General features: G+C 37.0%; 3 protein-coding genes and 1 long non-coding RNA gene across 4 annotated transcripts; all 4 read left to right on the plus strand.

The window, feature by feature from the left end:
* The first annotated feature begins 832 nt into the window (after window positions 1–832).
* LOC144447177 (uncharacterized) lies at window positions 833–6,017 on the plus strand. Its single transcript, XM_078137082.1, has 6 exons — window positions 833–940; window positions 3,562–3,738; window positions 4,654–4,789; window positions 5,149–5,266; window positions 5,428–5,585; window positions 5,963–6,017. Exons 1-6 carry the CDS (start codon window positions 877–879, stop codon window positions 6,015–6,017), a joined length of 708 nt encoding a protein of 235 aa, XP_077993208.1. The 5' UTR covers window positions 833–876.
* A 381-nt stretch (window positions 6,018–6,398) lies between these two features.
* Window positions 6,399–7,575, plus strand: LOC144447276 (uncharacterized). The gene is made up of 3 exons (XR_013482006.1): window positions 6,399–6,516; window positions 6,818–6,954; window positions 7,446–7,575. It is a non-coding gene; the product is annotated as an uncharacterized LOC144447276 (long non-coding RNA).
* Window positions 7,576–7,891: 316 nt separating this feature from the next.
* LOC144447178 (uncharacterized) lies at window positions 7,892–15,703 on the plus strand. Its single transcript, XM_078137083.1, has 11 exons — window positions 7,892–7,981; window positions 8,579–8,962; window positions 9,451–9,621; window positions 10,277–10,508; window positions 10,835–10,963; window positions 11,732–11,821; window positions 12,773–12,954; window positions 13,633–13,742; window positions 14,257–14,419; window positions 14,982–15,118; window positions 15,450–15,703. The coding sequence occupies exons 2-11, from the start codon at window positions 8,606–8,608 to the stop codon at window positions 15,649–15,651; spliced, it is 1,773 nt and encodes a 590-aa protein (XP_077993209.1). The 5' UTR covers window positions 7,892–7,981; window positions 8,579–8,605; the 3' UTR covers window positions 15,652–15,703.
* A 7,166-nt stretch (window positions 15,704–22,869) lies between these two features.
* Window positions 22,870–24,672, plus strand: LOC144447179 (indolethylamine N-methyltransferase-like). The gene is made up of 3 exons (XM_078137084.1): window positions 22,870–23,002; window positions 23,574–23,781; window positions 24,342–24,672. The coding sequence occupies exons 1-3, from the start codon at window positions 22,870–22,872 to the stop codon at window positions 24,670–24,672; spliced, it is 672 nt and encodes a 223-aa protein (XP_077993210.1).
* The last annotated feature ends 2,009 nt before the right edge of the window (window positions 24,673–26,681 follow it).

Genomic DNA, 26,681 nt, shown 5'->3' on the forward strand with positions numbered 1-26,681 from the left:
AATATCTAAATTCTAAATCAACGAAAAATATTGTTTACCTTGAAAACTTTAATGAAAACAGTACAAAATAATTATATTCTCTTTGCTAGTGACTGTCAAGTGACTTTTTTCCTTTAAATATTATTATCTATTTGTTCGGATGTGATGACGAACATGTATCCCTCAACAAAAGAATCTATATATTGGAGAGATAGTGAGAAATCACTCGACTAGGTGGGGATCTACTGTGTCTGTTGCTCATTCTCTCTCTCTCTCTCTCTCTCTCTCTCTCTCTCTCTCTCTCTCTCTCTCTCTCTCTCTCTCTCTCTCTCTCTCTCTCTCTCTCTCTCTCTCTCTCTCTCTCTCTCTCTCTTGTGTGATGTATGCGAAATGTGTAAACACTTGAAATATATGGCTCTCCTTATGACTGTCAGCACTATATACTACTATGTGCCTTTCTAAAGTCTCGAAATACAGTCCGGCTCTTCACATACATTCATCCCCGTCCGAATAAAAGTTCTGTACTACGCAAAATCAGCAAAAAGGGCATATGTCATGAAAACATACACAAATAAGCCACGATAACAGCACAACTCGGACAGTGCTACGCACACAGCTTTTTGTTTTCAACTTAGCATTCATAGTATTTGTATAGTCAATGCAGTGATCCACCCATCCAATTTCTATTATTATCCGTTGAAGTGAATAAGACATAGCCGCTCCTTTTTTCCCCGAGTGATAGTTGTTTTTCAAATAGCGTGCATCCACACCCAAAACACAATACATGCACTTTCTAGTTTTGGGGTAGTCACTATCAATACTTCCACGGTCACTCTCGTAGTGTTAACTTTAGGTTCACAACCTTGGTCTGCCTGTGTATGCTTTCTCCTTCGTACAATGAATAGATTTATTTCGGTAATTGTTTTAACTCTGTTTATTTGGAGTGGTCTTGTTCACGAAGGTGAGTACTTGCTATAATTTCGCCATTTAGTCTTATTTGAAGTTAAAATAGTAATCTTTAATGAAAGCATTTTATTAGAATATACATGCATGTCTCTATAATATACGTTGATATCATGTTTACATATTCTCTTGGCTGTGTTGTCTTGGTAACGGCGTTGTTCTGACTACATGCGTATGCTATTACGTCAACTTTTGTCTCCAATGAATGTTGGGTCATGTTTTGTATTTTGCAAGCATAGTGAAGGTGAAATATCACACATAATTTATTCGAGTCAATTCAACTCTCTCGGGGTCAACGCTATACATACTCTACAAACAGTACACATATTCTATGTACATGACTCGATCCCAACCACCTTAGAAGTTCAAATCAAGCTCAAATCCAGATTACAGTTACATTAATTCATATTGTTGCTTGTAGTTCAAGGTCGACAGAAAGCGCACGATACAAGAAATCCACCGTGTAGATTACTTGAATTGAGGTTATTTTGACTGACTTTAAAAAAATGTCTCGTCGCTGAGGAAGCTTCCGTCACAATTGTACTTATATTCCGAATCGTACAAAATACAGGTGTTCTGATTGACCGTTACAATATGTAATGAAAATAAACAAAGTGACAAGAAAGTTCGTATTTTGTTGAGGATCAGAGAAACGGTGTAGTGTAGTGTAGTGTAGTGTAGTGTAGTGTGGTGTGGTGTGGTGTGGTGTGATGTGGTGTGGTGTAAATTAGTGTAGAATGGTGTAGTGTAGTGTAGTGTGGTGTGGTGTAGTGTAGTATAGTACAGTACAGTGTAGTGTAGTGTAGTGTAGCATAGCGTAAGATAGTGTAGTGTAGTGTAATGCAGTGCAGTGTAGTGTAGTGTAGTGTAGTGTAGTGTAGTGCAGTGCAGTGCAGTGCAGTGCAGTGCAGTGCAGTGTAGTGTAGTGTAGTGTAGTGTAGTGTAGTGTAGTGTAGTGTAGTGTAGTTTAGTGTAGTGTAGTGTAGTGTAGTGTAGTGTAGTGTAGTGTAGTAGTGTAGTGTTGGGTTGGATTGGTGTTTTGACCGGAAGTGTATGATTCTGCTGACCCAGGATGACTGAGTTGTTAACCTGTACCGGTACCACTATCTCTGCTGTGTATTAGTAGTAGTCATTGTGTTTATTTGCTGTTATTATTTTTGTCTTCTAACTTTACATAATTTGTTACCAACGAGACCTCGATTGTTTTCTAGTATACCGTCATAATACTACTACTACTACTAATAATAATAATAATAATAATGTAATTACTGTAAAAAGAAAACACAGCAAGCTTACAACAGTATGACAATATGTAATACATACACACTGCCAGTTAAATAAATCTATAGCGGCGTCACCTATCAATGATTACAAAAAGCCATAGTTCACTCTACATTCAATTGTGATAAAGGGCACATATTACTTAACCATAGAGTTATTCTACCGTTGTTAAAAAGCTACCCGACACGTCATCGAATATTGAAGGCTAGGATTGTGTAATAACATTCATAGATTAACTGGCCAGGAATGTAATATTTATCGTCCAGTTGATTACCAAACTTACAGTGACACAAATTGAGTTTATAATGCAGGTGATAATACTTATATTGACCGCTTATTAAACCAGTATATTGTTAATGTCGGCATAATGCCATGTAAAACTCGACTTTCGGCATTGTTACTACAGTTGGTGGCATGATACACACAGTGACACGTATAGTATTTATTACATTTTGAGGAAAACGTCATATGAGTCCTGCAAGTACAAATGTATCAATAGACACTCTATACTATGCTATGCTGTACTGTACTGTACTGTACTGTACTGTACTGTACTGTACTGTACTGTACTGCACTGTACTGTACTGTACTGTACTGTACTGTACTGTACTGTACTGTACTGTACTGTACTGCACTGTACTGTGCTATGCTGTGATGTGCTGTGCCGTGCTGTACTATACTATACTGTACTGCAAAGTACTATACTATACTATACTATACTGTACTGTACTGTACTGCACAGTACTATATTATACTATACTGTACTATACTGTACTGTACTGTACTGTACTGTACTGTACTTTACTGCACAGTACTATACTATACTGTACTGCACAGTACTATACTATACTACACTACACTAAACTGTACTATACTGTACTGTACTGTATTATATACTATACTATATACTAAACTATGCTATGCTACGCTACACTACACTGCACCACACTACACTACACTGCACCACACTACACTACACTACACTACACTACACTACACTACACTACACTACACTACACTACACTACACTACACTACACTACACTACACTACACTACACTACACTACACTACACTGTCTCTTAGATACAGGTAGGGAAAATATATATCAAGTCACAACGTTGTTACACTTTGAGCCTGTAGACAAGAAAAACAACAAACTAAGAAATACTACTTGTCCCAGTGGCATGATACAGATTTCCTCAACATTTTAGTGTATGTACACTAAATTACGTCATCAAGTCGTTCATATTACCAAATACATATCCTATGATGGGCTCTCTCCATTGTTGTGTGCATAGAATTCGATATGCTAATTTCATTTAACACCAACTTTGCAGCTCATCAGCAAACGTCTTTACCCATAACACTGCTTACAACTGAAGATGATTCGACTGATATCTCGATAACAATGGAAGTCACCCGAACGACCAAATCCAGTACCGTAGATGAAGTAACAACTGATTTGACAGATGAAGTGAGCCCTCAACGGTCGACAACAAGTCAATCAACAACAGGTAGACCGATATTGTGATTCTCCATTTCGACTAGACCACTTTGAAACATATATAGGGGCAGTACTGATTTATAAAATGTTATGTAGGGTCACGACATCTCTATTTTTGTTTTATTCCTAATTAATGCGATATTTTACTTTGTGAAAAGTTAAAGTTTGATAGTGAAACCTTAAGTAGGGTCAGGTAAGGGGTGAGATCATGGTTCAATGTAGGATAAAAAACTAAATTCTTTTAGTTAAGCTTTAGCCCTTCCCCCCCCCCCCCAACTAAATTTAAATCAGTATGTAGTAGTATGTAGTGCTATGAATAAAAAGCCGCTATGTAGTTAAGGAAAATTCGTGCTTTTGTTGACACTATACTTTATTTTAGTGCCATGCATTTACTATAGCGAAAATTCTGACGACATTGTTTAGAGTTATTTTCATTTACGGGTACAAATTGGTCCATTAAAATTAAAATCGATTTTGCAGGATGAGAACTAAAATGGCCCAACCCCTCCCCTCACCCCCAAAGTAAAAGAATTCAGATTTTTATTGTACATTGAACTATTGATCTCGCCTCTAAACAGTCAGATCTTGGATTGATTTACACAAATGAAATGATCTATAGGCAACTCAGCACTGATGACAACATATACATGACGTCATCTTCGGAAAATAAACAAAAGAAGTTTAAACGCTTCTATCGATCACGCATGCGTGAACTTATTCTGCTTTCTTATCCTCTGTAAAAAAAATTGTAACGCTATTGTGGTTTTTATTCTGTAATAAAGCAGGTTTACAAACACATACAAAACAAATATTTAATTACGATAGCGTGTATATCTCCAACATATATGTTTACACATATCCTACCCAAAAGATTTAATGACAGGTTGAAATTACTATAATTGTGGTGTGTTTTCATCTTTGATAGATGTACCACCTTCATCAACATTTATGACGTCATCGACTCCTCCAACTACTACATCCATTCCAGAGTGTGTTGACATGTCTATGTGTTCATCATGCTATGCTGTCGTTAACTGTGGTTGGTGTGTTGACAAAGACAGGTAAGAACGCCAGTATTATCTCATCTGATTTATTTTAAGTTGTAACTTTCGATACATCAAATAAAATGTGTTTTAATCAATCGTATATGTAAATTACATTACTAACATTACATTACATTACATTACATTACATTACATTACATTGCATTACATTACATTACATTACATTACACATATAAGATACGAAAAAACATACATACATACATACATACATACATACATACATACATACATACATACATACATACATACATACCCAGGGCGCCCTCATCGGCCATGCCATCTCAGGAAAAGAGAAGGTCGATACACTATATTCTTATATAGGATTAATATCCAATTTGCATCGTTGTTTATTTCAGATGCACCGTTGAGGGAGATTGTTCTTCTAGTGACTGGTTAAAGGAAGGCAGCGTGGGCATTGAAACACTGGATAACAAGTGCGGAATAGCGGACCTCCTTGGCATTTACACAGTGGAGGTAAACATTCTCGTTCTCGCTCCATTCCATATTCATTGCATGTACAATTCATTTTATTTTCAAGACAGTAGAACTACAAATTCATACTATATGTGTGTTACACTGTCACTCACTATGATTGTGTAATATATCCACATTTAAAGTCGTTTATTTTTTGCTAGATTGAACCAGTAGTTGGTATTTTAGAACTTGAAGGCGAGACTGATTTGCTGGTGATAGTTTCCACCGATAAGACTGTATTGTTGAACTTGGATAGTATCACAGTGGCTGGAATAACTTGTGATCAGGCTACACTAGCAGGCAATTCCCCTACAACAAGGTAAGTGGAATAACGGACATACTGTTTATGCATAACTTATATATTTATGTTTTATTTCGTGTTGAAAGGGGGTCACAAGTGAGGCTGATTTTATCTTAGTTGCATTTGTAGGCTATACAACACATAAATGTCACATCTTCCAACGCTTCCATTAGCAACATCTCTTATAAAATGAAGTATGAGAAATTGCAAATCTGGCACAATTAAAACTGATCATGTTTATGGTGATACTCTTTGAACCTTGGCTCGAACAATGTTGAGACTATTGTGTCAAGTACTAGTAGTCTGACGCTCCTAACTTTGTTTATTTCCCATAATGCCTCGCACCAGTGTACAACAGGCCTCCAGGTTTGCCAATTTTTATAATTATATTTTAGAGAGATTATGTATTCAGGAGGAATCCTCAAGCATAAGAAATGTAAGCTAAGCTAAACACAGCATCGCCTATGAGGGCGCACGTCCAAGGGGAAGAGATTACTGGAAGATTTTCGATAGCATAACTGCCTTGTCAAATTGAATGCTAAAACTGACAATTCAGGCAGTGTAGCCGCTGTATTTTTTACAACGCATTTCCACATCATTTCTCACACGATGTTATTTATAAATTAATTATTTTGGCCAATTACCACATGTTTTGTAGTACTTAATTAACTTTTCGAACTCCTCCTCCTATTATGTGATTGGAGCAAGACATCACCTTAGTTTATCAGGTGTTTGTTTATGTTCGAATTCATTGATATGTGAGCATTTATTTCTTTTACTACTTCTTTGTTTTGATAATTTATTGTGCATTCCATTCCAATTCCACAGTCATCACATTTCGTGTACAACTTCTCAATCTGCTGTCGCTAACCAAGGACCAGTAATTATTCATGTCGTCACAGGAGGGAAATTACTACGTCTTCAGTCATCCACTAATTTCTCTTACGTGGTGAGTATCACATGCATACGTCACTCAAACCAAGTTGAACGCGTTCGAGCCGAAAAGTATAGGATTTACACCCCGGTCGTTTTACACCACGACAACATATCATAGTTCCGTTGCATTCGATATACCGGCGGTATGACAAATCGAGGCTCGTCGTGACATGGCCCCTGAAGTCACTCGTATTTTCCTTGTTTAAACGAAGGAAAATATTGAAGAATAACAGTATATTTTCCTAACACTGTAGATGAGCTCTCGTCCAATCAGAATGCTAATCAATTACATTTTTTTAACAACACCCATATAGGATCCACAAATTGAAGAGTTCGTTCCGCCACGGGGACCCCGTTCAGGTGGTAGCAGGCTTGTCATACAAGGTCGATATCTTGACCTTGATCGCAATGTAACTGTGGAGATAGCTGGTTCACCGTGCCAAGTAAACAGGTAATGGAAATATCACACTTACTCAACGGCTGACTTGGAATCTGCAAGTTACTGGCTTAGGCCTATCTAGTCACTGTCATTTGTTTCTGAATGGCTAAAGTCCAGGTAAGATTTGAACCACACGTGTGCACCCTTCAACCCAGGTGTACAATTGAATTGAGGACCTGGTAGAAGAGGTTGCTATGTAAATGCTTTAAAGGCCAGAATTTCAATCCGAGATTCTTACATTAGTTCTATCCGATCAGTTTCACCATAAACGTAAGATAGACTGAAATATCAGCCGTTGCGGGCGCTCTTCTCATCCCTTTCCACAAGCAGGATTATTCTTTTGTTCAGGATCAACATTTTCTACAGCTCTGTCAGACAACTGTTTTTGACACCTACATTTTAATCCAAATTCGAACTGAGGCAATATTGAGCTGACAGCTTAGTTTTCGGAGCTTATGTGTACGTATCTAATGGCACTGTGTTTTTCTCTTCTCATTATGTAGAGTTTCTGAAAGCTACATTGAGTGTATAACTCCATCTGTTCAGGCAGTAACTGAATCGTTTATCATAGTCACTTTTTATGGTAAACATAGCAGACTAAGTACAAGGTATTACATCTATGAAGAGGACCCAACGATTCAAACAATATCTCCTTTGAAAACATTCATTGGGTATGTACTATATATATAATCTATCGTGCTTTGGATGGTTGGTGACGAAACAAAACAATTCGAAGTGACAGAACGGCGGTTAATTACTTCCCAGCAACCATTTACATACATCGCATTCTGAATAACACGGAGGAAGTTTTCAAGGTCTGATAATGGTTATGTATGTTTTATAATAAGTAAATTGGTGCATCTGTGAGGAAAATTACTATTGTGTTCTTAACTGTTTACTTACATTCTATCAAATCATTTCACTTCATTTCAGCGGTGGTATTGCTCAACAAGTCACTGGTACGAATCTCAATGTCATCGCACAGCCGGTCTTTGTCGTATCAGTGATAACAAATTCAACAACGAAAAACTTTTATTCTGTAAGTATTACTCACTTGACTATATTATCACGTGCTAACACATCAATCTTCAGATCACATGTCTTACGTCATAGAAAACGGCAAATATTAATGTTTTCGGCTTGTTTCTTCTACTCTGTGTTTTCATTTACGTTGTTTATTTACACATACAGCTATGATGTGGTTAGTACCTAGCTAGGTCAGTGACTTGCGGAAACACCAAACTATTTCTTCGGGGGCGGGGTGAGGGGTGGTGGGGTGGGGGTGGGGGTGTAACATGTCATTTGAAGAGCATACTAGTAATTCTAAAGCTTCATGTTACGGACAAGAATCGAAAGAATACAAATTATTGAATTATTGTCAACAATTGAAAAATAGTTTAAATATAATTTTCTTTAAAAATTGAAATAAAGTTCAATAGTTATCATTAATAATGAGGTTGATTGATGAGTTCTGCTTTAATTACCAAGCATTATTTTTTTCTGCTTGGGCAATGAAATCTTCCTGTTTACCAATGCCGCAAAGAGGTACAGTAGTTTACGACGCTGTCGCAATAATCATAGCTAATTTACGACAATGCCGCATTGCTGTCTATTGAATAATTTTCTATACCTTTAGATTTGTACAGATGTGACGTCATCGACAATGACCTGCCCATCTCCTGAACTGACGATAGACACAGAGATGTCATCAACAGAGAGTCCAGATGGTAGTAGGAAAAAACGCAGTACACATACCGCATCAGAACAGTGTAACTTTCTGTCAACGGACCCTATATCAGGCGAAGAAATATCGTTACATGTTGGCTTTGTCTTGGACGGTGTTTCAAAATGGCTCCCTGAAAATATCTTTCGCTACCTCAGTCAGGAATTTACCGAGATAGACGTCTATGAAGACCCGGTAGTGTACAATTTTTCTAATGCGGAGTATGGCTCTGGCGATACCGGTGACGTACATGTATATGTACATAATCCACGGAAAACTAACTACCTAGTTTTGAAGGTAATCTGGCTTTAAGAAATACCACAAATGCGAAAGAGGTCGAAAGAGAATCGTGGCACGCAAGTCGTTCTTTTCAGTAAAATCTCACGATCTGTTATGCATATCTGTGTGTTTACGTTTGTGCCGACCAATTCGTGACAAATTGCGTCCATCCCTTCTGAAACCCCGAACATTGCATGAGGTATAAGCAGTGACACCCTTTTGCTACTTATGTCTCATACAGTGTTCGGGGTTTCAGAAGGGTTGGACGCAATTTGTCACGGATTCTAATTAGCAGATACAACGTCTTTTTATTTGTAACTAATCAAATTTTAGTGAATATATATTTGGTTACTTGATAAACAAATATCCCGGTTGCAACTAGCGCAGCTTTAAGATGACTTCGTTTGTTTTTCAAAATTTGTTTCATAGTCAAAAATGTGTGAGGGCGCACTCGACGATTTTTCAGTCTATCTCTAGAGGATGTGTCTTCTATTTAATTTTTCAAGGGTGAAAGACTGGACTGTGGAGCAGAAAAGGAAGACTATATCATTCAGATAGGTACTGACTTTTGTAGAGTAATTTCACTGTACCCTACTGAGTTGACGTGTCAGCCACCACAGACTAAACCCCCTGTCAGAAGAAAATATCAGAAAGCACATGAAAACCCACATGTCTTGGTGAGTAGCTACATTCATGAGGCACTACCTTGGCCTAAAGTAGCAAGATTGGATGGCATAATAAGTAGCTACATTTTCAGAACCCCACATTCGTCTAAAGTTGTGTTAAAGTAAAAGAAAAATGCAGTCACCAGATGGGTTAAATTCGATGATCGACACCGCCATTGAGTCATGATATGACACCGTGGAGTTAATCGACACTATACAGACAATCACTGCATCGAATCGACAAAGTAAAGAAATAAAATTGCACAGTGTCCTGTATTTTGTAGGTTGAAACTGTTACAGTAGGTTATCAGTATGTCATATCATGCCATATTATGTGTGTCAATATTAATCCCATCGTAATTCACAAATAATACCATTAGACTTTTATTTTAGTCTCTATGGTAATGATACACAAATCAAAAGAATAAACAAAAAATACTAAAAGTTCTCCAGCAGTTTCCAATGTTCTTCACTGACACTATCAACCATAACATGACACTTTAAATTACAATGGCTATCTTCTGTATTTTTTCTCATCTGGATGTTGAGAACGGATTTTGAATTATTATCTGCCTTGCTAATGAACATATAAATAATTATTATATATAATCATCAGATACTATAATAAAAACCCTGCATTATTATTCAACTCCATTGCAATGCTTAGGTACAAGTTGGATCCTTGGGGGATAATTCTCATTTTATCGGATATCTTCGGTACATCGAAAAAAACGAAAGTGTGGAACCATGGATGATTGTACTCGTGGTGGCGCTAATCCTGCTTATCATCATTCTAGTCATCGTATTAATCATTTGCTTGTATCGTCGTTGGAAGAGGTCACAGAAAATCAAACGTACAGTCATTGAAAGTGTTGAAATTGATCACATCTATCAGTCGAGTGAGTATTACAGTTACTAGGTGTATTACAGTAAACATGCACACCCACACACATACATACATACATACTATGTACTAGTAATACATACATACATACATACATACATACATACATACATACATACATACATACATGCATGCATGCATGCACGCACGCACGCACGCACGCACAGACAGACAGACAGACAGACAGACAGACACACACACACACACACACACACATACATACATACATACATACATACATACATACATACATACATACATTATGCACATAATACAAATACACGTTTTAACAATATTACTTAGTATATCTTGTATTTACAGTTGTTGTAGGAGATACATGGAAACATGATCCGATGTCTTATCTAGATAAAAATCTAAGGAAAGATATACAACGTGTTATGATTGACAGGAGAAAACTTAAATTACACGAAAAAGAAATCCTTGGTGAAGGTAACGTACTTTTGAAGTTGGTTCGTTAAGTTCTGATCTAGAGTATATCCTTTCTGATATCATCTGAAATAATACCAGGGGAGGGGGACTTACCCATTGGTTTTGTATGGATGTGCCACCTTGGTGCTACATCCCAGATACATTTTAGACCAATTAGAGTAAAAAAGTTTAACCACAATTTAGACCAACTTTCAACCACACTTCATTTTGTAATTGTCGTAATTTTGTAATGGAAGGATTGATATATATATATATATATATATATATATATATATATATATATATATATATATATATATATATATATATATATATATATACTCCATTTTAAATGCATACCCGTAGTACATACACCATATATGTCAATATTTACCTTAGGTAACAACTCACACACTAAATACTTGAGTTCACTGATGGTGTTTTTGAGAACATTTAAAATCATATGCAATTTTGGTCATCAGTCTTATCTGTAACATTTTTGATCTCATATGTTACATTTTGATCTCGTTCTTTTCCTTCGTCTGAGTTTTGGCTCCACACCCTCGTTAACATGGGTCTACGATATAGATAGTATTAGAGTAATATCAACACAGAAAAAACACGTGAAGGGATATTATCGACATTCTGAAGCCCCTTTAATTGTATATTTTCAATATCCTTTATTCAGTTTATTCATAAACTTTCTCCAATGTTTATGATTTGCTAGAGTAGCAGTAGTTATAGTTGTAAGGTAAATCTTGAATATCCCTTGCTTTTCTTTTTTTAAAGGTTTTAAAGGAAAAGTTGTAATGGGTGTTCTAAAACAATACACGGGTAGACACAACTCATCTCGTGAGGTTGCAGTGAAAATGCTCAAAGGTAATATTCATTCATTCTATAACTACATGTACTTTTTTTTACCTTTCAACGTGTTTTCGCTAAAATTACTGTTGGTCGACGTGCACATTGCGTTCAGAATAGTCCAATCAGACTTATTTCTGCCTTTAATACACTTGTATTAGTTACTGCTATCAACTTAGAGGAAAAATCCAGTCAGACTTATTTCTGTCTTTAGTACACTTGTATTGATTACTGCTATCAACGTAAAGGAAAAGTCCAGTCAGACTTATTTCTGTCTTTAGTATACTTGTATTGATTACTGCTATCAACTTAAAGAAAAAGTCCAGTCAGACTTATTTCTGTCTTTAGTACACTTGTACTGATTACTGCTATCAACTTAAAGAAAAAGTCCAGTCAGACTTATTTCTGTCTTCAGTACACTTGTATTAATTACTGCTATCAACTTAAAGTAAAAGTCCAGTCAGACTTATTTCTGCCTTCAGTACACTTGTATTGATTACTGCTATCAACTTACAGTAAAAGTCCCGTCAGACTTATTTCTACCTTTAGTACACTTGTATTGATTACTGCTATCAACTTAAAGGAAAGATCCAGTCAGACTTATTTCTGTCTTTATTACACTTGTATTGATTACTGCTATCAACTTACATATGATTTAAGTGATATCGGTAATTTGCCCATCTGTCAAATCTTGTATTTTAAGCTCTACTGCACTTGACATGTGTTCAATCATTTAACAATTTCCTGCAGGGGTTTATGGGAAAACCTCAGAGCTGGTGATCACATCACGGATACGCTATTGACACTCTTTCTACTTAATAAGACAGAGATTCTTTCCAGGTATTCGTGATGTCATCACCAGCTCTGAGGTTTTCCCACATACCCTTGCAGGAAATCCCAATGGCGTATTTTGAATATAATGGAAGATACTAAACGAAATTCAACTGACTTATTTTAATTATGTCATAGGTGATATGAAACTTGAGGATTTCCGTACATTTATGATGGAAGGTCTCATCATGAAGGACTTCGACCATCAACATGTTTTGCCCCTGCTTGGCGTATGTTTGCAAAGGGGAGGGATTCCATTAATAGTTTTACCGTATATGAAGAACGGAGACCTCAAGTCGTTTATTACAAACCCTCAAAAAGTAGGCATTTCTTGTTTGGGAGGAGGGAAGAATTATCTCTGATTAACAAGTTATAGATTAAGATCATAATCAAAGTCATAAAGCTAAACGTTGATCAGATTTTTAGATCTATGCTAATTCAGAGGTAAGTGTTCGTCAGATGCGCATGTCCGTGGGACTTGCGGGGTTTTTTTTGTTGGCAAACACAATCCATCTCGTCTCGATGACCGTGTAAGCTCTCACCCACACCCCAAGTTGCGATCATTAAGGTTGAATTTGGTTTATTATGTACATAGCATAACGCCATAGTTCTCTTCGTAAAAATGTCTTTCGAGAAAAATGAAGTTCATTTCTGCTCGACAAAGTTTTGTTTGAGCATATCCTAGTTACTGGCTAGGCTTCCGTAGCGTGGGACCCCACAACGCAAGTGTGCTATTCAGACGACTGTTACGCTTGAAATGACTATTTTACACACATCGTTTTATACTAGTATATTGTGACAAGTATTCTGTAGACTAGACAATAACATCGATCCATAAAATTTATATTTTCTTGTATAATGTTCTTAAATCATCAATTATCAATGTTTATGTAATAGTATTGTTTCAAAGAGAAGTTTAGGTGTTACGTAAAATTAAAGAAAACAAAACTTTTGTCCCAACATTTTTCATAATTTAAACCAAATATGCGTTTCTTCAGGATTTTGTACTAAAGGACCTACTAACCTATGGACTACATATAGCAGAAGGAATGGCCTACCTTTCAGAAATGAAATTTGTTCACCGAGATCTCGCTGCAAGAAATTGCATGTAAGTAGGCTATATATGGTCTCAATCATCCAAATACGCGTTAATTACAATATACCCTATTGGATAGTTTCCTATCCTGTTTCAATTCACGTCATATCCTGGACGCTTTTTCAGATGGACTGATGATCTAGCGACAGGTGGTTGATGACACGTGGCTGGGTTGAATTATCATGTGATTATCATGGGAATCGTAGAGGACTCTTTTCCAACAACAGAGGTGTACGCACCTCCCAAGTTATGAGGTTGTAGTCCTTCTTCCATGTGAAGGGATGACCCCTCTAGTTTTACATCTATGACATCCTTCACCCCCCCCCCTCTCAAACCACCCATGTTCTCGGACAATAATGATGCTGTGATATTGAGCAAAGAACACAGTTTGTTTGTTTGTTTGTTTGTTTGTTTGTTTGTTTGTTTGTTTATCTGTGTGTGTGTGTGTGTGTGTGTGTGTGTGTGTGTGTGTGTGTGTGTGTGTGTGTGGATATCATTGTAATTCATCCGTGTCATATTTTAACAGGGTAGATGAAATGGAAATCGTGAAAATATCTGATTTTGGATTATCCAGAGATTTACATGAGAAAGACTATTATTCATCGATGGATAAATCGATCAAGTTGCCAGTCAAGTGGATGGCACCGGAGAGCTTTCGAAGACGAGTATTTACAACAAAGACTGACGTGGTGAGTGTTTTTGTTCGGTTTCTGTTTCTGTTTTGGTTGCAGCCATTTCAAAGGGTACCACAGAGGAAAAGACAACTTTCCATGGCCGGCCATTGTAGTACAAAACAAATCGATGACATTGAACATCTTTATCTTGAAGTTAGTTAGAGAAGCCAACGACACAAGAAGTGATACATGTATGTCACATTCGTGACAATCATGTCACATAATGTGATGCCTTACACCACACCACACCACACCACACCACACCACATCACACCACAATACATAACAGACACTTTTGAAGACTTTAGTGCTTCTCACTTTAGTATGCTACATGTGAAATCGTACGGTAATCAGATACATAGAAAACAAAAACTATGAACCAGAACGTCGTCTGACAACATAAATATTACTACATTGCTACATTTCAACAAAGTACAATTTATTGTTACATTTTATTCAACCTGAATGATGAGTCATTCATTCATTCATTCATTCATTCATTCATTCATTCATTCATTCATTCATTCATTCATTCATTCATTCATTCATTCATTCATTCATTCATTCATTCACCCAGTGGGCCTTCGGTATATTGCTATGGGAATTGATAACCCGAGGTGAGATCCCGTATGGGACTGTGGACAGCTGGGACTTGTTACGGTATCTTAGTACTGGTAAAAGACTAAATCAACCCCAATATGCAACAGACGACTTGTAAGTATATATATACACACAGACTTCAATTATCTATTTATCTTTCTTTTGATTACTTGTATGCACATGCGAGCAGAATCATGGAAAAGCAAGCTATCTGCAAACTAAGATAGATAGATACGAAATTAAATATTATGTTGTTGAATGTGATAGATTACACAAATGGGTGATAGTGGTGCCCTGGTCATGAAAAGAGAATTCGCATTTTAACTGTTATCGTCGTGCGGAAGTAAAAATCGTTGGTAGCCGGTGAGGGCGCTAGTCGCAGCTGCACAGTTTAACTATTTTATATCCTAACCTGAGTATTCTTCCAAAAACCTACATTTTCCAGATATGGAATAATGTTGCAGTGCTGGAACAATGATCCTGACGAAAGACCAGACTTCAAGACCCTTGCTGTCGAGTTGAGACAACTCCTCCGTTTGCCAACCCCAAGTCAGACAAATCACCAAACAACTCGTTCCTACCTTGAACTCGATAATGATCAATTTTCATCCCATTTCTATCAAAATCTTAACTGGCACGGAAAATAGTTTACCAAATCACAACCCCCCTCCTCTTATATTTGTATTACTCCATCCTCGTTCACAAGTGAATTAATTGTATTCATGACATATTGTGCATTCTTTTATAGTAATGTTCTATATTATATTTCAGATTCAAATGTGTATATACACTGTCTCGTAAATTGTCATCTAGAATTTCATTTTAAGTATCACATTACTTAGATCAAATTTACAAGTAGAATTTTTCACTTGTGGGAATAAAATGCTATTCAGGCAATAAAAACCATTATTATTACCTCAAAATGAAAACGAGCTATTTTACAACTTTTTTGACATGTGGTTTACTTTTTTAAAAATAAAAAGAAAGAAATATACTTTGTACACGCTCAATAACCTTTTAGTAATAAAACCGTATGTAAAGTTTACGTATAAGTGCCGATTTGTCCTAGTTTTCTGTAATATAGCTAACGGGAGTTGGGCGGAGGTTGTCTGTTACTAATATGGTAGTTCTGTCTGTCCGTCTGTCTGTCTCTCTCTCTGTTTGTTTGTTTGTTTGTCTGTCTGTCTGTCTGTCTGTCTGTCTGTCTGTCTGTCTGTCTGTCTGTCTGTCTGTCTGTCTGTTAGTTTGTTAGTGTGTTTGTTTGTTTGTTTGTTTGTTTGTTTGGGGAAAGATTCCTGTGAAACAGTAATTGATTGGTCCCATTCCGGATATAGATTTTAGCCATGGTCAAAAGACAAGTCTATATAATAATAATAACGCTCATGATATTATGTCATAAAATCATAATGTGGTCATAATTTGATTAAATCATTTTTTTTACTACTAGCGGGACTTTGTAGAATGCTTCCATTTACACTGCTATTGTTTGGAAGTTATACTATTCAAAAACCAAACAAGGGTGCCCTCAGGGGTTGGCGCTGGTTGATTCATGCTAGTAATGCCAGTTTAATACATGTAATACTACAATTTATTATTGCATGGCTGAAAGTCTATCACTGATTTAATTAAAGAATCATTTTAATTAACTACTGGAGCGGCGTTCAATCAACATTTTATTCTCATATTAAAAAGCGTCAACTTTTAATCAAAATGAAATGTAATTAATTATTGCGTGTTCCATCCACGTTTTGTTCTTGTGGATCAAAAAGCACCTATTTCATTTACAATGAAACCACTGTGTGTTCCATATATATAATTGTTTTCAACAAGTGTCAATTTCATCAAAAAGTGCAACTTAATTACTGAGTATCCCCGCATTTTCGCATTTTGTTCTTCTGAATTAAAAATTGTCAGTTTCATCAAAAATGAAAAAATGACTGCCACCAGTGGCTTTTACAGAGTACAATTCCAGACCAGATTAGTTGCCAATGATGACGTGCTTAGAATCGAGATATGAATGCCGCGGTAAAGAAACCATCCCAATAGACCTTGTGATGGAAATCGTCGATACCATGCAAACATATATTGTTACAAAATATCGAGCTGGGGGGGGGGGGGTTACTCCCTATATTTTCAGACGGGGGTGTTCGGCCCAAGTTCAAAATATCTACCACGTATAATCATTATTCAAAACCAGACCCATTAGTTGAGATTGTCTGGGGTAATCATTCGGTTAATTACTTTAGCCTGATGCTGTGCTGGTAAAGGTATTTCTAAATTATGAAGACCTTTCCCATGATAACTCAGCCCATGTTTAGGAATTTTTTTTAGTGAAAAGGGTCCCATTTGAGCGTCACATATCCGTATACCTTTAAGCTAAGGGGGGAGGGGCAAAGTACTCAAATTTGGTTCCATTAATTACGAATTTTCCATGTTTTATATACACATCGCTGTATCTTACCATAAATACATACCGTATAAGTCTCCCGCTTTCATGATCTTCACGTATGCGTTGATGTCATTTAGATAGTGATGAAGTTCGATACATTATATCTGTCAAAGATTATTTCTCTTATCAATGTAGCTGACTTAAACGGTAAAATTGCTCCCAGCAACGAGATTGAGATCAATAATTTATATTGACATTATAACAAAAGAACGCCAATAACTGACAGACTTCAACATTAATATAAACCATGAAATTATTGCTCATTGAACATATGACATATGAATCAATAACTCAAACTAACCATAGAGTACACGTACCTGAATATTCAAACTGGTGTACCATGCCGAAATGACTGCTTGATATGCTCGAGGGTTGAACACACACACACGCCCCACCGCGCACGTGCACACGCACGCACGCACGTACGTACGTATATACGTACATGTACGCACACCATGTACTCACATACATACACACATGATACATACACACATACATACATACATACATACATACATACATACATGCATGCATGCATACATACACACACACATACATGCATGCATACATACATACATACATACATGCATTCATACATACATACATACATACATACATACATACATACATTCATACATACATACATACATGCATGCATGCATGCATGCATGCATGCACACACACACGCACGCACGCGCGCACACACACACACACACACACACACACACACACATACATACATACATACACACACACACACACACACACACACACACATACATACATACATACATACATACATACATACATACATACATACATACATACATACATACATACATACATACATACATACATACAATATAGCCATACAGTTGTATAATAATCGAGAGTAAAATTAGAGTATTGAAGACAATTTCCAAGTACACTATGGCTTTCGATGGTATGGGCCTCCTACATGTCCTTAGTTTCAACAAAAGTGTTCATCACAGGAGGAGAAACACCCTTCCCACTATATGCTGTTTCAGCCCAAAATCAAGACTGAGAGAGAAAACCCTGCTGGCTAAGTATTTCCAAGTACAGCTTACAGCCCACTGTGAGATGGTTTTTTTTGCACAGTCCTTCTATTTGTAAAGAAATCTCTAATTGTTATGTATGGACGCTGAAGTCGATTTTCAACTGTTATTTTAATGTAGTGTACCATGCACTTGTACATCTCTAGAATGCGGGAAGTGGGACGGGGGGGGGGGGCGATACTGTATAATTAAAACATATCAAAATATGTGTAGGGGGGGGGGCAAACAAAAATTATTGTGTTTACTTCGAGGGGCCATGATCTTTTTTTTGGTGAGCGTGTAGGGTACCTGCGAAAAGAAATTTGACATATTTTTGCTTCCAGCCTCCCCCCCCCTCCCCGCCGTGAATTCTGACCGCAGCCTAAGGTCACTGCTACATATACAGGGCGATAGTCGTTAAGTGAAGTGGTCTCACTGATTTTAGAGAAAAGAACAATTAAGGTAAGTCAGTTTAGACCACGACAATATTTGTCCAGTGTCTCTAACATGGGACAGAACTACAGAGGCGTGGTATGACCAAGGATGTGTTATTATAGCTCTGGATGTAGATGCTACGAGGTTCGACACGTCTTCCATCTCCGATATGGTTCTTCTCTATATCAAATATGACTATATAAAGTACAGAAATGAACTTTGAATCGTACGTTTTGTGGGTCCAACGAACATTATACAAGAAATGATAGAACAAACTCGACGTAGGTTGCATTTAATGATCTAAAGTTGTTTTCTGTACTTTTTATTGTCATTAGCAAGGGTATCCGTGGGTTGTATTCCCAAAATCTGTGCGTATGAAATCTGTTCGCAGTCTCGCTATTTGAAATAGGAAAGAACCATAACGGAGAGGGAAGACGTGTCGAATCGAGAGCTAGTTTTAATAGTAATAGAGTTCACGCGTTACGTGAATGATTTGAAATTTAATTTCCGAAGAGTCATTATCATTAAGTGCGAAGTGAACACACGATTAGTTTTATCTTGGGAGAGACATAGTATTAAATACACGCCAAAGACCCTGCCAATTATTTCGGTTGATAGAAATGACCCATGACCCAGCTCCAGTACATCAGAAGTCTCCCAGCATATCCACATCGACTAAACCATGACCTTCTGTTGACCTCAAAAGTGATCTACGTGTAGTTTATGTTGGGTTTTGAAAAGGATTAAACAGTACAGTGTCAGTTTAGTTGATGAGCAATCAATGGATACCATTACAGTATTCGACAAAGTCTACCCATAGACTCTTCACTGGTCTATCTTCACTGGTCTAGCTTATCACTAAGATGGTGCCCAGTGTTGCAAGTCATGTCTGTCTGTGTGTGTCTGGGGTAAGGTTCAGCTAACGTTGTTTGCTTATTCGATATCCACACCTAGGTAGTACTGTGGACGTGGACGTCCACCATACAGAAAAGGTGCGTAATATACGCGGATGGTGTTTTAAAATAATCATGTTGAAAGCTATCACGATACAGACTTGAATTCCTGTTAGATTCGTTCGCATAGAGTGATTAGGGCTGTTTCAAAACTCCCATGTCGGTGCCTCTCATCCGCCGTCACGGATTTCTCCTAGAGTGTGTGCTTTCGTCGGGTTAAAGGCATCATAGAGTGAGGGTAAAATATTGATCAAGTATAAATAATATGTTGTTTCTCCTGTGCCAATGTGGTAGGCTGATGTTTATACCATCTATACTTGGTGTACCACCACTAAATGCCAGTGGTATGGTTGTGTTCAGTCATTTTCACCAGCGATTCGCTGTATGAATCTACTGGAGTTCTCTTTTAGTGGTGTATATAATGTTTGATGGCGAAAACGTCAAAGACAAATATTTGAAAATCCCTTCTTCTATTTTAGGCAAGAAATTCACACCGATTCTGATTGGGTCCAAGCCCGATAGTGTGTGTGCTGTCTGGGTCCTGTTCTAATGGTTAAAGTTCTGAACGTGTATTAAAACTGGAACAAAGCCTGGGTTCAAAGTTCGAGCATGGTTGTAGAGCACAGTAGCGTGAATGTGTTGAGAGACATCAGACAAGTTAAAGTTTGACACAATCATATAGTTAAGGGTAGAAAGCCCCTCCAAGCTAGGGAACCAATTTCTCTGAAAAGTTCTTACAATCTCTCAAAAGTTTGCCATCTGAAAGCTTGTTCCTGGTCCTTTTAAAATTGTGATAATCTTTCATATTCCCATAGAGTTAATTACACATTATTCGGCGGTCATGTTTAGCGGACTCCAAAATGGTATCATTTTTACCTCGAACATTTCAAAAAAATGTGTGAAGCGACCTCTTAGGTGTTTTGCTCTGATTGTATCCGAGGACGGGTTCCACTGTTGGGGAAACGGAGTAACAGCAGAAGCTTAAGATTTTTGTCCGAGTCCCATATATTATATACAATGCACTGTCGTACTATGTTCTCTGGAACAACATGTCTTTCAAGTTACTGATAGTTATCGGGCAAGTCAGAGGCCATTGACTGTACGTAAATAATAGAATATTTTTCGGTAACCCTCCGTATTGGATGGATGGTTTACCCAAAAGTATCCTACTTTTACAGTAAATGGCCGAGGACTTGTCCTATAACGAAATTATACTTCAAATTCGATGTGTTTTGAGGTGTTTTACCAACCTTGTTATTTTGTTCTCCACATCCCTGTTATGGAACCTCTCAACCATTATCATGTTAATGACAAAATTCATTGTAGAAATCCCATGTCACACATTTCCGCCATATAATCCGACGTTTTTCAAAAAGGTTCAGCGTGAAATCCATTAACCTAGCAAAGGACTCATTTTGTAATAAAGTTACAGCCCAAATTTAACAGTTTTGCCGTTTTCACCCTCCGAGAATGTCATCATTTTTCTCCCATAGGTGCTACTGACCTAGCTGGAATAAATTGGAATATTTCGATTTTGATTTTAAGTTGTTCTTTTTTTTAGTCTTTTTGTTTAACTGCAAAACAAATGATACCATTCCTGCTGAGCAAATTAAAATAGATGAGATCACACTGAACACACACTGAAAAAGCGAGATGTCAGTGTACCAATTTCTGCACTGCGCGTTGCTACTTTTGACAATTGTGATGGGATTGGGGTATCTCTGAATGTTTCTTGAGTCATGAAAGCTCCGTAATTAATGTCCTAGAAGACATACACCCCTCCCCCTCAAATAGACACTTTAATGTAGCCTCCATGTATTAACGATTTTTAGTTAATTGGTAAATCATGATTGTTCACTACAAATATGACTGCAATTAAAAAGAAAAAAGGTAATATGAGCACCAAAGTAATGCGTGTGTATGTTTATCTAGTTCTGCATTATCTATAGACATGACCCAAAAGACATTCGCCAAACATATTTACTACAAAATGTCTGCAATATGTAATTAATGGTTTATGAATAGAGGCTATGACTGAAGTTTTTTAGTTATGCAGTATCAAATACAGTGATTGTTTACTACAAATATGGCTGCCATTCAGTAAAAATTACATGAGCACCAAAAAAATGCACGGATGGACGCATGGAGCCCATTGAAAAAGCCTCCCTTCTGGGAGGGGGGCTGAAAAGAGCAAAAATAACTCAAAATCAGAACGAACGCTACAATTATTGCAGCTGTTAGTAACCCTGGTGCACATATGTATTGTCATGTCAATGAACAAATTCTATATGAAAACCTGCACAAGTAGTGTTTAGAGCACATCTTTGGATATATAGATATAGAACTAGAGGTACTGTGGTCATGGTCGAGGGCTGCCAAGGTAAGGCAGTCTTTTACACACACTTTAAAGAACGACAGGTGCAGAATTAAACGTGGGTAGCACACGGTTTTAGACAAGGCAGTACATTGTAAGGTGTGGACATGTGAAGTTTTATTCATGAATTAACAGTTAAAGGTTTGCGGACACTTTCTTTCACGGAATTAACGTTTTGAGTAAACTTTCTTGTGTAAAAAGTGTCCCGTTCACTGAAAAAGTGTCTGCTAAATTAAATTAAGAGCACAGTTGTAACAATGGGGACGAGTCGGAGAGAAGTATAACTATATTGTATTAACCAGTTTCAATATACTGCCATGGCAAAAAAATCCCCTAAAAGTTTTTTTGTGGGGACAGTATATCATGTGGTCAGAATGTCTACCCATAACTCTCCCACTGTCTACAAATAGGGTCCAAAGGAGTATTACTAGTATAATCTACAGAAACATTGATACCATGTAGCATTATACTACACATGTTATTCTATATTGAAGTGACACATGAATGGTATTCACAATGTTATCATAGTGTAGGGCAAATTCATTAAATACATAATTCAACAATAAAATGATATAGTTTGTTCTCTAACCAGTTCAGAGATGTCATCCGAAGATGCCTACAGTACTGTTTTTGACGCAAACGAATATATTGATCAAGTGTATAGCAATTTAACTGGAAATGGGTTAGCAGTAAAGACTGGCATCGATTTCGCCATTAAAACTTTTAAAAACCGTGAGTATGGATTTTGTCATTTCGCCACAACCATGGCAGCGAGTATAATCTTTGATATAGCGTTACGTTCGATTTTAATTTGAATGATTGTTAATTTTAGTCAATTAGTCAATATCTTAAGAATACGATCTTCATATTGTAATATAATTTGTTATATACATTGACAATAACAAAGTGCACATGTCAAATACCGCTTGATGATGTTTTTTTTATTTTCATTGAGTCATTTGCATAATCAATGATTGTCTAAAGTTGAACTATGTTTATCTCTGTGTCAAAAACTTAATGTCCCATGATTGAAACACCAAGCCTACATCATTTTAGCTATAATTTGGCAAATAGCCTGTGAGTTTGTTCTAGGATTAGCAATGAAGTTGATAAACCCTGATAAGACAGTGGTAACACACTAGCGGTAGGAAATAGGAAAAAAACAGTCAGGGGAAACGATAGTTATGATGGCAATATTTCAAACTTTATTTGAGATATTAGAAAATTAAGAAAATAATATCAGAAACCCTGAAAATCGCAAGAAAAAATGTATTTATTCGTCCTGATCCCTGTGGTCTTGCAGATAAATTCTCTGGTTCTCGAATCTTGGAATTCGGTGGTGGACCATCGATTATGAATGCAGCAGTTGCCTCGTCTCAGTTCTCAGAAATAATATTTGCTGAATATTCTGAGCCTCAGAGAAATGCTGTCTTGAAGTGGACTCGGGATGAGCCTGGTGCATTTGACTGGAGTGAATATCTAAGATATATCTGTCAAGCAGAGGGAAACAAGTATGTATGTATGTATGTATGTATGTATGTATGTATGTATGTATGTATGTATGTCGGTTTGCATTGTCCGTTTCTGTTTGTTGCTGCTTTTATTTATTTATTTATTTATTTATTTATTCATTCATTCATTTATTTGTTTATTCATTCATTTATTTATTTATTTATTTATTTATTTATTTATTTATTTATTTATTTATTTATTTATTTATTTGTTTGTTTGTTTGTTTGTTTGTTTGTTTGTGTGTGTTTGTTTGTTTCTGTTAAGCGTTATTGTGGGAGGGGGCATTTCCCTACAATCCGATGCCACACATTGTCATAAACTGATAAATTGTATAAAGATAGACATAAGACAAATGTAATCAATCTTTCCTTACAATCTAAGCGATCATTGCTGCTTGTAAAATAAGTTGTTGTTTTTAACTTTGATCGAAATTAGTGGCTATAAAGTGTTAGTTATTTTCTTGTAATAAACCCACTTTTGTGAGATCAAAATCAAATATTTTTCTTTTGAAATCCCATTTCATTGTTATGAATGCAGTTTATTTCGTTCGCCTTTGTAGTGAGGATTGGGAAGAACGTCAAAAGAAACTCCGAAATGCTATCAAGGAAGTTATACCTTGTGATGCTAACAAACCAAACCCATTGGAGCCAAGAATTTACGAACCATTTGATGCTATTATTACGTCACTGGCAATTGAGGCTGCATGCAGCAGACATGTACTACTCGAGTACCAGATCTATGCGTTGCGAGTATCATTAGCAACTCCTATGTCTGGTACAGTCATGAGCGTTACCAGTTCTGTCATGCGCTGTCGTGTGCAAGTAAAGGTCAAACCCCACTGCGTAATCTTCCTACGTCGACTGACTGACAGTTATATATTATGTATATAGCGTTTGATTACGTAATTATTGTTTGTGCCACCCCACCCCCGTGCACCCCACCCCACTCGTACGTCCATGCAGAGACCACGGTGACGAACAGTAAAACTTAAAAAGTCTTTACACAGAAAGATAGACAGGGAAAGGGAATTTCCTAGTATATTGTGTTGACATGTATTAACGTTTGATTAATAAATGCAATGTATCCTCTGTTTATTGTTTATTTGCATGGTGGTCTTTATGTGCGTCTTGCGTTTAATGTTTGCCGCATCTTGGTAATTACGCATCCAGATACATTGTACACAAAATTATATTACCAAGATGTTTTATACGTACGTTCATGCGTTCTCAGTAGTATAGCGCCACCAACATTCACGTTAACTTAAAAAGTCTTATAGTTCACTAACTGACATCTACCAATCCGACTAACGGTTGGTGTATTACCATTTGTCAGTTAGTAGATATTTACACTGGTTATGGAAATATGTTACTAGTAATTTGCCAAATAGCCTACCAGTTTGATCAAGGATATTAGCTGTGCACTAATTAATTCAAAGTTGGTAAGCTACAAAGAGACAGAGAAGACGATAGTTTTGATTTAAAACTTTATCAACTAGAGATGTTATCTGATAAAAACATGAATAACATTATAAAGCTAAGAAATCGCAAAGACACCCACTATTATTTATTCGACCTGGTGTCACCAAGGTTGGTGTGTAGGGGTGATCCTAATGTTTAAAAATGTTTTTGTTTTTTTCCATGGAAAATTTTGGTCGGTCGGTCGATTTAAAAAAGTATATAAATAAAAAAAATCATCTTTGAATTCATGTTTCTTTGCCTCTCCTTTTCCTTCTTTCAATCATCTTTTCATTGGATTCCTAGAAACAAGCCCTTCTCAGCTTTTCTTAGGGACCGGTCAGTTTCTCCAGCCTGGGGGGGGGGCGGTGGATTCTTAAATCGGGCCGACAAAAAGTCACTGACCCCCCCTATCTGTAAAACCCAAAACAGGCTGACCCCCCTATCACTTAATTCTAAAACATGATGACCCCCCCCCCCCCCATATATGATATTCGCATGAGTGACAGATATTTTTTGATCGTGACTCAGTGTGGACTGCTTGACTGTCTTGCATCTACTTTATAAGATCCCGGGTTTTTATATAGCACTATCATAATTATAATTATTGACTACCCAGGGTAAATATATTTGAAAAGGAGTTTAATAGCATCTTGACAGTGAAAGGTAGGGGGAAAGCTTTGAGAAGGGAATATGTACAGCTGTCATGGGGGGTCCTAGGGGGTCTCCCCCTAGAAGCCCAGGAGGTTTTTAACTCTGAAAAGTCAATATTGAGACTATTCAGACATTTTTAGAAAATCATTTCCAAGCTTTACAAGACAGCACCAACATGTAAAAAGCAACTACATAAGGTTGAAATATTTTTGAAATATAGTTTGATAGGATCTTGACAGTAAGAGGTAGGGGGAGATCTTGAGACTGGGATGTGTACACCTCATGGGGGGGGGGGGAGGTTCCAAGGGGGTCTCCCCCTAGAACCCCTGGAGGTTTTTTCCCTCAATTTTGAGACTATTCAGACCCTTTCAGACAATAATTTCCAAGCCTTACAAGACAACACCAACATGTAAAAAACAACTACATAGGGTTGAAATACTTTTGAAATATACTTTAATAGCATCTTGACAGTAAGAGCGGAAGAGCTTGAGACTGGGATATGTCCACCTCATGCGGGGGGGGGGGGTCTGAGGGGGTCTCCCTCTAGAAGCCCTGGAGGAATTTTACTCTTATAGCCAATATTTACACTATTTAGACCCTTCAAGCAATAACTTAATCCATGCTTTACAAGACAGCAAGTATCAGAAACTATTCTTTATAACTTACACTAAGGGTTGAAATATGTTCTTAAAAAGTTAAATGGCATCATTATATACATGTAGTAAAGGTCAGCACATCTAATGGTAGTATCATTGGTAGGGAAGATTTGGAGATTAAGGCAATTTTAGACT

The sequence above is a fragment of the Glandiceps talaboti genome, chromosome 16 (genome assembly GCF_964340395.1).
Source record: "Glandiceps talaboti chromosome 16, keGlaTala1.1, whole genome shotgun sequence".
NCBI classification, from domain to species: domain Eukaryota; kingdom Metazoa; phylum Hemichordata; class Enteropneusta; family Spengelidae; genus Glandiceps; species Glandiceps talaboti.